Source organism: Tachysurus fulvidraco, chromosome 1 (genome assembly GCF_022655615.1).
Source record: "Tachysurus fulvidraco isolate hzauxx_2018 chromosome 1, HZAU_PFXX_2.0, whole genome shotgun sequence".
Taxonomy (NCBI): Eukaryota; Metazoa; Chordata; class Actinopteri; order Siluriformes; family Bagridae; genus Tachysurus; species Tachysurus fulvidraco.
The window spans coordinates 25626839-25643071 of NC_062518.1; the positions used below are offsets into that span (position 1 = coordinate 25626839).

At 37.6% G+C, this 16233-nt stretch overlaps 1 protein-coding gene across 2 annotated transcripts in view; it reads left to right on the plus strand.

Annotated features, from left to right (window-relative positions):
• The window catches only part of b4galt2 (UDP-Gal:betaGlcNAc beta 1,4- galactosyltransferase, polypeptide 2), a 133630-nt gene that overhangs the window by 87780 nt on the left and 29617 nt on the right, over positions 1 to 16233 (plus strand). For both annotated transcript variants that reach the window (XM_027133569.2, XM_047822036.1), the window contains exon 4: positions 10451 to 10638. In XM_027133569.2, coding sequence (XP_026989370.1) covers positions 10451 to 10638 — 188 coding nt within the window. The remainder of the gene's footprint in view (positions 1 to 10450; positions 10639 to 16233) is intronic.

The window sequence follows — 16233 nt, forward strand, 5'->3', positions numbered from 1 at the left end:
TCTAAGGCTATGGCATTGAAGAGGAATGTGCAGAGTGAAAGGTTACAAGATTAATAGATTAATGGCATTTAAGGAGTTAGCAAGCTGAAAAAACAGTACTCTATATCTATCTATCTATCTATCTATCTATCTATCTATCTATCTATCTATATATATATATATATATATATATATATATATATATATATAAATATATATATATATATATATATATATACTGTACATACACACACACACACACGTTATATACACATAGATGAATGTGAAATGTTGGGCAGAATGTACAGTAATGACATAAAGATACACATAGATAAAAAAAGTGCAGATGTTATGAGGAGTAAAAAGGATAAACTATGGTGGCCGAGAAGTGAAAAACACATTAGCAAATCCGAAAACAAAACAACAAATCCAAAATCACAATGACAATTCAGACAACCCGGAAACGGTAGGTATCGTTTGCGCATAGAAACTTACCGATCATCGGACAAGACACCGGTCATTCACCTGTATATCTTGAATGACAGGTCTCTTGTACAATGATCGGTAAGTTTCCATTCACAAACTATACCTACCTTTTCCAGGTTGTCTGAGCCGTTGCACGAAACGCATTAACAAATCCAAAAACACAACGACAATTCAGACAATGCGGAAAAGGTTGGTATAGTTTGTGATTGGAACACTTACCGATCATCGGACAAGACACCTGTCACTCAAGGTATACATGAAGTTCAACAGTCTGCCGCAGGGAAAAGTTGGAATGGAGGGATGGAATGGATTACTGTGGATTAATTTAGTTATTTTTTTATATTTAAGCGGAAAACTTTACACATTACACATAAGATTCCAGACCTGTACTGTATATTGGTAAGTTTCCATTTTCAAACGATACCTACCGTTTCCAGGTTGTCTGAATTGTCGTTGTGTTTTCGGATTTGTTAATGTGTATTTGGATTTGTTAATTTGTTTTCGGATTTGTTGATGTGTTTTTTGATTTGTTAATTTGTTTTCGGATTTGTTGATGTGTTTTTTGATTTGTTAATTTGTTTTCTGATTTGTTGATGTGTTTTTTGATTTGTTAATTTGTTTTCGGATTTGTTAACGTGTTTTCGGATTTGTCATTGTGTTTTGCACTTCTCGGCCAGTGTGATGGTGGATGGAAAAAAGCTGTCCCTGAACCTGCTGGTTCTGGTGCGTAAGTTCCTGTATCTCCTTCCTTATAGAAGGAGGTTAAACAGTTTATGACTGTTTATAACTTACTGTATAAAGTAATGGAAGGAAACTATAACAAATGGAAGGAAACTATAACAAAACACATGGTTGAATTTAGACTAATCAGGATGTTCGAACTGCTGGGTCTGAAACATGACAGCCTTCTACCACTTTATGCACTCTATCCTCAAATATTTAATCAACTTCTTGTTGTTGTTTTTTTTCCTTTTGAAGGTATCATAACAAGCTCTTTCAGATTTAATGCATAACAAAGATTACAGGCGACAAGCAACACGGCCCAAAATTGCTTTTCTTCATACAGCTCTTTGAACCGTTTTACAAAAAGAAATCTATTGTGTACTGGGATGTTGTCGCTTATTAAAAAAAAGTCAGCTTGGGAGATGGAAGCTGGTGAATCTAAGTATTTGAAGTCAGCCATTAACACATGATAGGTTTTTCTTTTAGAGCTCATTGCTATAAGCCATGTGGGATTTGACTGACAGCTTCTTACTGTGCCGTGTCGATATCTGGCTCCATATCTGGTGATCAGAGACGTGTTATGGCTGCACAACGCGTACAGGAAATGTGGTCTGAGACCATGTTCGGATATTTCGGTGACGATATAAGATTGAGCTATTCGTATGATAATCATTTTTATTAATATAACACAGTCTACAGGTGTATCACAGTCACAAATAGGCCAGTTTATACAGGAAAATCTCTAATAAACCTGCCTTATCTGAACAAAGAGCTCGAGGTATCTCATTCTGTTGCATAAGATCAGCAAGATATGCCAGAGTTAAAGCACTAAGAGTATTAGATGATACAGTAATGAAGACTAATTCACAGTATCTCACACTAATATACTGTATATACCTTGGATTCCAAGACTATGGTGTAAAGTTCAGGATTTGTCCTAAACAGCCAGGTAATCTTCATGCTCTCAGAGTCTTTTTGGTGCTTTTCAAATGCTCTTACTTAGGAGTTGTTTATGTCTATACATTTTACCATCCACCCTGGTTAATAGAGTCAGATTGGCCATTGGGTTCATGGTCACCTCTCTGACAAAGGTGCTTCTAGCCTACGTACTGGCCAGATAGCCAACTCTCGGAGGATTCATAGGGGCTTTTTACACCTGGTTACGTCATGTGTTTCCTCTGACCCGATAGCTATCTGATTTGTTAAAACCGTCCCATTTACATTAGGTCACATAAATGCGTCTCGGCGAATCGGATATGAATCCGATCTTTCTACTCCCGCCCAAAATGCAAATATATTTGACCTCATTTCCGGGGTAATTGAAATGGAACACGCTTTGGTGTGTGCAGTTTTCAGAATGCAGTCAAAAAGAAGACGAAACATCTTGTTACAATGGTTATGCTACAAAAAACAGCATTTGCTGTTTGATGCAAATCGCTGGCGGCAGCAGCGCATTTTAAGACCCAGCGAGACACCTGGGTGAAAGATCACTTGCGAGTGACACACTTCCATTTGGGAGGAGTATAGCATTCATTTACACCTGTCCATTTACATCTGAAATGCGTCCCAGACCACCTCCTGAAGTGGTTTGAACGATCGGATTTATATCCATCTCCAAACCGTTTCGGAGGGCATTTAGACCTGGTCTTTTTACCATCAGGTAGCTAAGCATGAAGTGGCCAGGTGTAAAAAGCCTCTTAGTGGTTCCAAAGTGGTTAATGGTTCCAATTTGGGTTTATACCCTTGCTCAGATCTATGGATTTAGAAAATTTGATCTGTAAAAATAGTTTCTTAGCTTTTGCTTTTCTTTCAGTCTGAGTTGTGAGGCCTTACACACACACACACACACACACACACACACACACACACACACACACACACACACACACACACACACACACACACACACACACACACACACACACTCACAGGTGTGTGCCTTTCTTAATCAGGGCCAGTCAGTGGAATTTGCCACAGGTCATTTCCAGGGAAGCTCTAGAGAAGTCTGAAGATAATGAAAACAAACAGGATGCACCTGGGCTCAGTCTGTAGTGCCTTTAACCAGGGGTCTGAATATTTATTTAAATTAGAGAATTTTTTTATTTTGTAATAAATATGCAAAATGTTGCTAAAATCATGTTCTTGACTGTATTAATTGCATATAGAAAAGCAATGAATGAGAAGTAGTTGAAGAACATAGAATTAGTATAAATTAGTTTGTAACAACATAAATGTCTGTACATTTTCCAAATTCAGAAGACTTTCAGCTGTAAGTTGTAAATGCAGCCAAATTTGGTTCCACTAAGTATTGACCAAGGGAGTGAATACTTCTGCAACCAACAGATGGCTGGTTTTTTTTTTTGTTTTTTTTTTTTAATACTCAGCCATTACTCTGCCACAGCACCTGCAAATGTTAGACATATTGTATAAATCACATAATACAAATGCCAATGAAATCAATGTCAGATCCAGGTTGTAGCACTACAAATCATGGAAAAGGTCAAGGAGTGACTTCTTATGCAAGGCTTCTTATCCTGCACTGTTCTGAAGTATCTCAAGTCTGGAGAAGCAGGTACTGTAGAACCATCGGTAGAAAGGGAGAAATCTTTTGAAGACGTTTCAGGGGGTTCGCATCTGGGATGAACATGATTTGAATTGGCAGCCTTCACCTGCTTGTGGAGTGCAGGAACAGTACGATCTGTCTGTTTTGCTTATGGTACTAAGTGTGATGTATACCGTAATGCAGGCTGTAAAAGTCTGGGTGTCTGTCACTAAGCTTGATTGACAAACGGTGTCTGGCTGCATGATGGATGCTATCAAAATCAAGCTACCTGCCAAGCAGCTCTGGCCTCCATGAAATTCTCATTGCACTATTATACTTGTTTATTCAGCAGATGCCCAGAAGATAGTTAGAAGCTTACGAAACAAATAACCGAACATGGAATTTTGGTTATTTTACTTATGTAAACATCTTGATTTCATCATCTTTCAGTGATTTAATGATTCCCAATGTTAAAAATCAGGAATGAGGCTAATTAATTAAATTTTTTATTTTTTTTTTTACTTGTGAATTACATGTTTTCAAAGGTAAATGTTACCCCTAGCAAGTTTTCTCTGGTAATTTGTAATGTATTAAGTCCACCACAGGAAAAAAAAATGTATACAATAAATGTATTGTAGCTTCGAAGTTACATAGCCCTGGATAATAACCCTCCTTCGAAGTTCCATAGCCCTGGATAATAACCCTCCTTCGAAGTTCCATAACCCTCTCTCTGTTGGTCAGACAACACCTCAAACCTTACTATAATAACTAGAACTGAGAACACCGGAGCTCCTCTTATAGCTTATTCTTCCAGCACCTTTCTTTTCTAATCTTGTGTGTTGTAGCTCTATTGATGAAACAGGAACACACTACGAGTGAAATAGAATTAGCAATCGCTGGAGGTTTCTTCATGATGTTTGCTCTGTACTCAGCTGGCTGCCTTTCATAACTGTAAATCAGTTTGCCTGGCCTTGTGCCAATGACATCTCAAACACACTGCAGCGAATATGCGAATGTCCTCCGCATCCACGAATGAACCCAAAAAAAAATGTGCTGCTTTTTAATATCCAAGTGACCATAAGGAAGAAGCCGATAAGACGGTTCTCTCCTGCGTTCTCTTCAGAATCAAAAGAAACGTAAACAATAGCTTCCAATAATAGTGCCGCATGCAGCGACTCGATAGCTGCCCTGCTGAAAAAATAGCAGCTTGTGCTGGTCAGAATAAATTTGTAATAGTTAGACTATGTTACCTAAAGTGGCCAGCTTTACCAGTAGCATTTGACTAGCTGTTCTGACCGTGCTAAACCAGTGTGTAAACTCGTCCTTTGCCATAGTGAGCACGCATTTAAATTTACTTGGGCTGGGCTTTCATGAACTGAGCACTCTTATTTCCTCTGAGTATTTTTTTCTGTTACGGTGATTGAACTTTAATACAGTAACGAGTAGGGAAACTAGGACACTACTCCACATGCAATACTGTAGTGGGGCTCATTAACAAGACAAACCAGGTAAAGCCTCCCACACAGCCGTAGTGTTCTTCAGGTTTTATCACGGCTGTGCCACATACGGTGTCCTCATTTAAGTCCCGTAATACATCATCCTCAACTGTATGATTTGTTGCTTCCTTGGTTTGCTCAGCATTCTCTTATTTTTTTTTATTTTCTTCTAAAGCTTTTTAAAGCTTAATCACCTCTGTGCTGTCTTTTACTCCCTGTATATATTTTTTTTAATCTACACATGCTGATGTTTGTCTTGGCCCCATCTTCAGGCCTGGCATCAATAGCTCTGCTGGGTGATAAGGTCAGCCTGCTGGGAAGTGATAAAGCAGATACACACACGCGTGCATGCACACACACACACACCACACACTCGAGATGTGTGTAATCACTCAGTCTGAGGGCTGACCTAATCGGTCTCCATAGCAACGGGTGCAGGTAGGACAGACTCCCCTGACTGACTCTGTGTGACAGAGCCAGAAAGGGAAGTCTGTCTCAAGCAGCCATCTCTGATCACCAGCTAAATCCTAATGGGGTTAATTGCCTCTCAAAGGCCAGGAATTGAAGGAGTGACATTGCTGCGATGAGGCAAATTTGAAGGCTGCTTCTCAGCTCTGTAGACTAGAGCACGGGTGTTAAACTCGCAACTGATATGTAATGTTCAACCTTTTTCATATGGAAACAAACTTTAGTTTTGCTTAAATACAGGATCTGGAACAACCAGAGCTTGATATTACAAACACATAAGAAATTATATTTGAAATAAAAGACACATCAGTGTTCATTTTGCAAACTTTGACCCTACACTTTTTGACAAACTCTCCCTCATTAAAGGGCAGATTTTGCAGTCTCTGCTGCCACAATAACACTTTACAGCCTTTACAGCAGCTTCACTTTTTGCTTTTGCTTTCATGAACGTAGTCTGCCGGGAAACCAGACTTTTTTTCATCTCCTCCGCCTTCTGGAGCTTCTGCTTTACGTCCAGGTCCTTATACTTCTCATAATGTTTCGTGTCATAGTGTCTTATGTTATATTCTTTCGTTACAGACACGTTAGCTCCGTTAGCACACAAGACAAACAGGTCTTCCCTTTATATTGGTGAACAGATAATCGGCCTCCCTCCCGTCTTGAAAGCTCCTATTGTCCATCTTTCCCATTGTTGTGGATGGTGAATTAACTTGCCCGATGTGACTGTAACATGATTGTTAACTGAGAATGAGGGGCGTTATGTGTTCGTGACTACGCGTCATTACAGTGGCAAGGCATTCTGGCATTTGTAGTATTAGCGGAGCATGCGGCTAGCCAGCTGTAATGCACATTTGATATGATCTCACGGGCAAAATATAATTACATGGACTAGAGTTTGACACCCCTGGTCTAGAGGCTTTGCCATTTCTGATTCATTGGGTTGTGTCTGGTCTTTTGGTTACACTGCCATCATTTCTCCCTGTCATAAAGTTCAAAGAAGTTTTACCCAATGTGGGCTCAGCCAGTTGGCTGCAATTAGCTTGACAGTAGAAGAAAAATGAAGTAAGGGGCAGGTATGCAATAGACTTTTTCCACTTTTCCCTCAACACAAAGCAAAGATGCAGATTTGGGAGCCACATTGGATCTAATTAATGCATCGAGATCACAGGCAGGTTTTTTTCAATCCATTTGGCAATTTAGTTCATTGAGAACATCAGCTTTTAATGCTTCCCAGACGAGCCATTGTCCTGTTTAGAGCAGAGGCTTGAAAAGAAGCCTGGCTTTATTGGGTTGGTTTTGCTGCTTTATGGTCCTGAAATGAAACATACTGTAAGTCACTGAATTCTCAATGTTGATACTTCACCCTGAATGTAAGAGAGTGCTGTGAAATGATTGTAGTGGCTGTGTCATAAATTAGGAGTTTGAAACGTGCTGCATGATTATGGAAGATGTACTGCTTCATTTGCCTGAGCTGACTTTGTACCTCACATCTTATTTCAGTGCTAAAATGAGTCCTATAATGGTTAATGAGCATAGTTGCTGTAGAAAATGGCAATTTCCCTTTTACTCTTATCTGCTGGTTTTCTCTCTTCCTCTGTTTAATTTTCTCTCTCTCTCTCTCTCTCTCTCTCTCTCTCTCTCTCTCTCTCTCTCTCTCTCTCTCTCTTTCTCTCTCTCTCTCTCTGTCTCTCTCTGTGATAAAGGTGCACATTGAAGTGTTACGTTCTGGTCTCTGAGATACTATGGATTAAAACAAGGACTTAAAAGACGTCTGCATGATATTGTTGCCAAGGGCATTTCTCATAATATTCAGAGCACATTTTCTTGTTAGCTTTTAGATGTAAGATGTTTAGATCAGCCTTCTGAAAAGAGCGTATTGATGTTAAAGATTTCTGAAAGATTGGAGAGCTGCTCTATAATCAGACCTGCATCAGAGGTGTAGCTTGGTGTGTACTTCGGATACCCCCATGAACTAGCATGAATATTTGCTGTGAATGCTTTGTTTGTGAATTGCTAACATATATATGTGTTGTTGTGTATTAAATATACCTTTTATGAACATCAGTATGGCATAGTTATGAAGAAAAATGTTATTTAATGTTGAATATCACAGAGCAATGTTCTTTCCTGTAGACTTCAAATAAATGTTTGGCTTTTAATCCCATGTATTTTAATCACAATTTGTTTGCTTTCTTACATTTTGCTTTCGCATTGGTTTGTTTAATTACAATGTTTCATTATAGTTTGTTTGAATATTTACATTTTGTTTGTTTCGTCGCACTTTGTTTGGATATTTACATTTTGTTTGTTTCATCGCACTTTGTTTGGATATTTACATTTTGTTTGTTTCATCGCACTTTGGATATTTACATTTTGTTTGTTTCATCGCACTTTGGATATTTACATTTTGTTTGTTTCATCGCACTTTGGATATTTACATTTTGTTTGTTTCATCGCACTTTGTTTGGATGTTTACATTTTGTTTGTTTCATCGCACTTTGGATATTTACATTTTGTTCGTTTCATCGCACTTTGTTTGGATATTTACATTTTGTTTGTTTCATCGCACTTTGTTTGGATATTTACATTTTGTTTGTTTCATCGCACTTTGGATATTTACATTGTTTGTTTCATTGCACTTTGTTTGGATATTTACATTTTGTTTGTTTCATCGCACTTTGTTTGGATGTTTACATTTTGTTTGTTTCATCGCACTTTGGATATTTACATTTTGTTTGTTTCATCGCACTTTGGATATTTACATTTTGTTTGTTTCATCGCACTTTGGATATTTACATTTTGTTTGTTTCATCGCACTTTGTTTGGATGTTTACATTTTGTTTGTTTCATCGCACTTTGGATATTTACATTTTGTTCGTTTCATCGCACTTTGTTTGGATATTTACATTTTGTTTGTTTCATCGCACTTTGTTTGGATATTTACATTTTGTTTGTTTCATCGCACTTTGGATATTTACATTGTTTGTTTCATTGCACTTTGTTTGGATATTTACATTTTGTTTGTTTCGTCGCACTTTGTTTGAATATTTACATTTTGTTTGTTTCGTCGCACTTTGTTTGGATATTTAAATTTTATTTGTTTCCTCACATTTTAGATATTGACAAAAATCAAATGTAAATATCCAAAGTGTGGTGACAGGATTTGTTGACGGTAGAATAAATTTGTCATCACCACCTACCACTGTCTGGCATCCACCCAAAAAAAAGTCACACTTAATTACTTTTTAACCCTAGAGATCACTTACTGATTTAATTGCGTAGATTTACTCACCCTACAGATTGCATGCATATGGACCTGACCTGTGTAATATTTTGCTAAAAAATTATTCTGCAACCTAAAATACTAGCAGTTGATTTTCTATAACATGAGCAATGTGTTAGGGTTGCATTAAAATATCAGCTTGGAGATTATATTGGATTTGTCTAATACTGGGATTAGAGGGATAGAGCAAGAGTTCAACAGCGTTTGTTGTAAATAGGCTTTGTCTTTAAAATGCGGCTAATCAGTGTCAGTCAGATTGACCTAACATAGAAGTGCACTGGTGTCCATTAAGCTTTATGAGAGGAAATTATGTAGATGGAATATCTCATATCTCTTCATATTGTTAAAGATTCAGGTGCATAATAAGCCTGAATGATATCAGATCGTGGCTCACTTTCACAACAGTGTATCATAAAAAATTGACTTATAATAAAAAGGAAGCTAATACAGAATTTTGTAAGCAGTAAACTATTTTCCTGAGTGTGAATGTGACATCAAAATGCTGTGCATAAGATTAATACCATGACAAGCGTGGAACATAAAATACACATTGTTTAAAAAGAATCTTCACATTATTCCATAATGTTCAAAAAAAAGGTTTTCTGCATGCCTTGGCTATGAACAGATGTTTTTGTCTACATCTTTCTTTTGCTGGCATTAGCATTTGATAGCTTGTATAACGGCGTTTCACAAATCATGCATTGATCAGTTAAATATACAGAGACAATATACAGGGAAACGTATCTAACAGTTATGGAAGGAATCTCCGGTGTCGACAATCTGTAACCGCCAGAAATTGTACGCTTGCTATATTCTCTGTAACATGACAAGATTCCTTTCCGTTAACAGAAGAACGGCAGTCCCAAGATGCTCCACTACATTAAATCTAACTAGAAACAGTTACAAAATACAATAACGATCCACAATAACTTACATTTTGTAATCATTGGCAAATTGCTGTGATATATGAAGAACAAAACACCTTTAGATAAGCTGCTACGAGCCAGTAAGTCATTTGTGGTGCACCATAATGCTGCTACTGTTCACATCTGGTCCTATCACACAACTCGAGTGTGATAACAGCATATTCCTTCATGTTTTATTCATCACTTAAATGTGGCACGAGTCTGTTGGAGTGGTTAAATCTTGTTCTGTCATATCACAAAAAAAAGTGAATGCAGCAGTCTGTTCTCAGCTGGAATCCTGAGCTCGGAAATAATGTACAAGAAATTATTATGGATCTGAAGCATAAAAGGCACAGACAACATGCAAGGCAAAATTGACTTTGTTTTATTTGATACTTTTGCACAGAGAGTCCTATGATTGCTTTATTTACAGCAGCGATGTCCAAGCTTAGTCCAAATACCTGAGCCATCAGATAGAGTACAACTCCAAGCCTCCACCATGAGCTCTTTTTTGGTCTGATTTTATTGAAATTTTTAAAGCAATCTCTGATTTTTTGTTGTGTTCCAGCTTGGCGAGGACACCTTCAACCGGGCCAAACTGCTAAACGTCGGCTATACAGAGGCTCTAAAGGACGGCGAGTACGACTGCTTCATCTTCAGCGATGTGGATTTGATCCCCATGGATGACCGTAACTTGTACCACTGCTACGACCAGCCGCGCCACTTCGCTATCGCCATGGACAAGTTTGGCTTTAGGTAACAACAAATCAGAGCAGGAACATTGTGTATAACAACGCGATTATTTATTTTGATTCACCTTTATGATGTTGATCCTTGGGGCATTAAAGAAAAATAGATTCTAGCCTGCAAGTAGCTGGTTGTACTTGCCAAGAAATAGAGTTATTATTTGAGTATTAAATGTGATTTCTTTACACTGAGTTTCTCTTCTTCTTCTTCTTCTTCTTCTTATTATTATTATTATTATTATTTTTAAGTAGTGTAGGGAGACATTCCACTGTTCAGGGTGGCAATGAAATTAGGTGCTTTTCCTCCTTCAGCACATGATTATAGTACCTAAATCTTGTAACTGCTGTATGATTAAAATATACAGGACTTTTAAACCTTTGATGATAATAAAACTGGTATCAGATGGTAGAACCCAGGTTACAGACAGCGATCCAGTAGTAAATAGCAATTACTTTTTTGGTACAGTATTTGGTTAGAATTTTTAGGGGTGCTAATATTTAGGATACATAATAGTTATTGTAAAGCTTTTTTTTTTTTAATTAAATATTCAATAATATGTATATTGCTTTCATATTTTCAGTATATTAGTGCAATTGGTATTAGTCTATTATTGTAATTAATCTGAAGTAATTATGCTGGCTTTAACAAGTCCCCCGGTTACAGAATAAAAGTCCAAATAAACAAACAAACTTTTACTTGAATTACATCTCACTGTTCAAACTGTTACAAGTTGTACTCACTGTGCATTTAACATAAAACTGTAAAGTATGAGATCTATGGGGTCAGAATTGTTTCGTTATTCTGAATAAATACACTATGATCCACAAATAAATATAAAGAGTTTCACAAATATTTTTACAAATTTCACAAAAAGAAATGAAATTCACAAATAAATAAAATGGGATTTGCAAATAAAAAAAATATTTATAAATATATATTTAATTGTATTTATTTGTGAATGGCCTGCTCATTTGTGAATCGCATTCTGTGCAAGTGTGAATCACTGCACGCATTTGTGGATTTGAAACATTTCTAACGTCAAGACGTGCACAAGAATCCACAAATAGGTGGACTCCGCCCACCGTCTACTCCAGCCAATCACGTTCTGATTTACTCGCTCTTCACACTACCCCTGGACCCATTGATGATGCTGAAATCGTTTCCAAAGAAAGCAGAATTGAACTAACCCTTAGTGCTGGCTACAATCCATACAGGGTTACCAGATTGGGCTCGAATCTGCGACAAATGTTTTTTATTTGTTTTTTTTAAATCGTATTTTGCAGTATATATTACACTGTGATAGTGCGAGTAAATCAGAACGTGATTGGTTTGAGGTCAGCGCCACGAGACCGTTGTCCGATTGGCTGGAGTAGACGGTGGGCGGAGTCCACCAATTTGTGGATTCTTGTGCACGTCTTGACGTTAGAAATGTTTCAAATCCACAAATGCACAGAACGCGATTCACAAATGCGTGCCGTGATTCAGAAATGAGCAGGAAGCAATTCGCAAATAAATACAATTTATAAATATTTTTTTATTTGCAAATCCCATTTTATTTATTTGTGAATTTCATTTCTTTTTGCGAAATTTGTAAAAATATTTGTGAAACTCTTTATATTTATTTGTGGATCATAGTGTATTTATTCAGAATAACGAAACAATTCTGACCCCATAGAGATCGACTATTCTCTTCTTCACATACATGCATCCAGATATGAACTTTAAATAAGCTAGGGACATATTAGCATTATGCTAGCACAGGGGTCGGGAACCTTAAACACTCAAAGAGCCATTTGGAGCCATTTTCCACAGAAAAAAAAACCCACAGGGAGCCACAAAACCCTTTTGATACCTAAAATGAAGATAACGCTGCATATATCGTTTTTTTACCTTTATGGAAAGTATAGAAAAAACTGTAGTGTGTTGCATTTATGAAATCAATGAACTGCTACAGAGTAAACAAATTTTATTTCTGCAAGCAAACGAAAATATTTTGAACAGTTTGAGCTAACCTTAACAAAAAAGACGCTGTGTTGAAGGTTACTTTAAAAAAAATGCTCAATGTCTAATTGAGTCCTCTTCGTATTCATGACAAGGGCTCTCAAGTTTTGAAGACAGGCAAGCGTGACATCTCCAACCCCACCGCAACCCCAATTTTTTTCATTGGTTGTTGCGTTAAATCTTTCCCAGATAGTGCTATTTTCTGATTGGCTATTGTGTAGCCTCTTTTTTTTTTGATTGGCTGATAATTGTCAGGCTCGACTAAGAACTCCAGGAGACGCGCTTGATTCCTGCCCGGTTCCATAGAGACAGCGGTGCGGTCTGATACATTTTGGGCGCTGCGGCATATTAAATATATGATAAATAGTCCGTTTTTCTGCGTGAGAAATAGGATGTGCGGCGGGAGCGTGACAAAAGATCCAAATGCGTGACTGTCACTCAATGTGTGACACTTGACAGCCCTGCATGACATCAAAATTTTAACCTGCCGTCTGCAGCAAAACAAAAATGCGTCTGCTTCTGTGTGTCGGATTTCGCAAGTCGCCGGTTATAACGCAGATTTTGAGCGACAAAAAAATTAAACACGGTTTATTTTAATGTTACAAGAGCCTCATAATCTTAGAATTTAAAATTACATTTTTAAAAAACTAACTAAAATAAAATACATTTAAATTAAATATTTATTTTCCAAATCTACAGGGAGCCGCAGCAGAGGGATGAAAGAGCCACTTGTGGCTCCGGCCCCTGGGCTAGCAACTTATCCCATAACAACTTAGAGGTAGCTCTCGCATAATAATGGCATCCAATACATACCCACGATGCGACCAAAGGTGTATGATGTATGCGATTCAAATGCATAGCATGTTATTTTTAGTAAATCTGTTCATCACCACCTTTAACCTTTTACTTAAGTATAACAGACAGCACTGTTTATCTGTAGCTCGTCGTTGGTAAGCAGTCGTCTTGGGGAGAGGCATTCAAATGTGTGTGTGGGGGGGTGGGGATTAGTATTAGTATTATTTTGTTTATTTATTTTGTTTAATTTTTTTTAACAAATAGATTTTCAGCCTAAAATTGCCACAACACACTGACCACAGTTGGAGAGTTAAGTGTTTTTTTTTTATTCAATATCTAAACCTTAGCGGTTTGCATCAGTATAGACATGACCTTAGAGACATAAACATTCATTTATTGTTCTGAAGGAATGGATAAAATTCAATAACTTGTGAAAGCCTTAATAGCTGGCGATAATAAAGCACTCAGGAAGGGTTTCTAAAGTTTGCATTTTAAGGGTTGATGAATACTTAAAGCTAGACCATTTTCCTTTAGCCACAGAGGCTGGTCTTCTCTCTGGTGTACTCTGCTCTTTAACAGAGCTGATTTAAACAGTTATAAACCGGGTTTAAACTGTATAATTAACTTAACTTAATATAAATGTAGGTTTTGGGGTGATTCTAACAAATCCCGAAAACCTATGACATATCATATGGTAATATGTTCAATTCAATTTAAGTTTATTTGTATAGCGCTTTTTGCAATTGACATTGTCTCAAAGCAGCTTCACAGAACATAAACATAGAACAAAAGGTTAAGATAAAGAATAATATAAAGATTAATAGAATGCTAAATTCAAGATTATTTATTAGATAGAATTTAGTTCACAATGTGTATGTATATATCCCCAATGAGCAAGTCTGAGGTGACTCAGGCAGCAGTGGCAAGGAAAAACTCCCTTAGACGGTAAAGGAAGAAACCTTGAGAGGAACCAGACACAAAGGGGAACCTCATCCTCATATGGGTGACACTTCAGGGTGTGATTATAAAAATACAGTCAAACAGATGTTATATAGATACAAAAGATCACATGGAGTTCACATCTCCTTTGTAGTATCGCAGAGTCTGACTGGAGCTGGTAGATCTCTAGATGCCTGAGGATTCTCAGAGTCCTCAGACTTGTCCTCATCTCAGTGGAGGTCCAAAATCTTCATCACACGGAAGACAGTCGGAGCGGGTTCAGTTTCTGGATGCCTCGAGATGGGTACAGTAGAAGGAAAGAAGCAGTGGAGAGGGATTAACGTATCTGCTGTTCATAAAATGTGCGAGTCTGATATAATAGTGCACAATATTATGGGATGTATTATGTGTACGCCTGACTAAAGAGATGAGTATTTAATCTACATTTAAACTGGGTAACTGTGTCTGAGGATCAGGAAGACTGTTTTAAAGTTTGGGAGCTAAATACGAAAACGCTCTACCACCTTTAGTAGACTTAGATATTCTGGGAACTACCAGAAGTCCTGAGTTTTGTGATCTCAGAGAGCATTAAACTATTGTAATATGTTAGAAGACTAGTTAGATACATGGGAGCTAAACCATTAAGAGCCTTGTATGCAAGTAGCAGCAGTTTGTAATCAATTCTAAACTTAACAGGTAGCCAGTGTAGAGATGATAAAATTGGGGTTATATGGTCATATTTCCTGTTAAGAACTCTGACAGCTGCATTTTGGACTAACTGTAGCCTATTTATTAAAGATGCAGGACAACCACCTAGTAATGCATTACAATTGCCCAGTCTAGAGGTCATGAAAGCATGAACTAGCTTCTCAGCATCAGATACAGATAGGATGTTTTTCAGCTTGGCAATATTTCTAAGAAATATGTTCACATAATAAATGCTACATTAAGCTTATGATCCAAAATAGTTCTTAAAAGGATTAGTATGGTAATAAATATCTTTTGTATATGTTCTGCCATTGCCACTACTGCCTTTAGTAGCTGTCGTATGAAATTATCCTGCTGCGTTCTTCTATGGAAGAATTTTCTACACGTGTATTAGAATCCATGAGAATACCAGAACTTTGTCGTTTTACATCTTTGGTTACAATGGCACGAAATCAGCTGCAGTTGAGCAAACTGTTCTTTTATGATATGCGATTTTTAGCTGAAAATCATACACTCAAATCATTCACTATACCACTCTTTAGATTAATTCTCTCAGCAGCAGAAAAAGTCTGGCTAACGTTCATCCACTATGTCAGAACAGATTCCAGGCTCAGATTCCTGCTGTTCGTTACAGGCTTGTCAATTTTTAGCAGTTTAAGGCTTCTGCATTGCAGAGTTTTGTGTTCACGATGTTTTTACGCACACGTAATCCAGCTCTACAGTTACATAGCGAGTCAAAACCAAGTGTACTCGAGCAGTTAACAAAAAAAATAAAGCATAAAATAGCACTGCTTTGAGGGGCAGGACTCGAGTGACCTGCTTTTTTTATTTGAAGCAAACTTCCAAGGAGAACATCAGTCCATGGCTGCTCACCTGCACCAACACCAACAGTGTGAGTTTTTCCAGTCTGCATTTCATTAAAGTCTGTAGCTGCTCTGGGCCATGTTTGGCTCCAGTGTTTGCTGAGAAAGATGACCCTTTAAGGTTTTATGTGACTCACCTGACACATGTCAGGCATCTGTTTCAAGAGCTCATGCGCAGAAGCTGAAGTGTGGCTCCAGAGCCCTGACTGCAATGTTTTTGCCCACTGTAGCAGATGGACTCATTAATTTCAGCTTGTTGCCTTTGTGTAGTGTGTGTGTAGTGTGTGTGTGTGTGTGT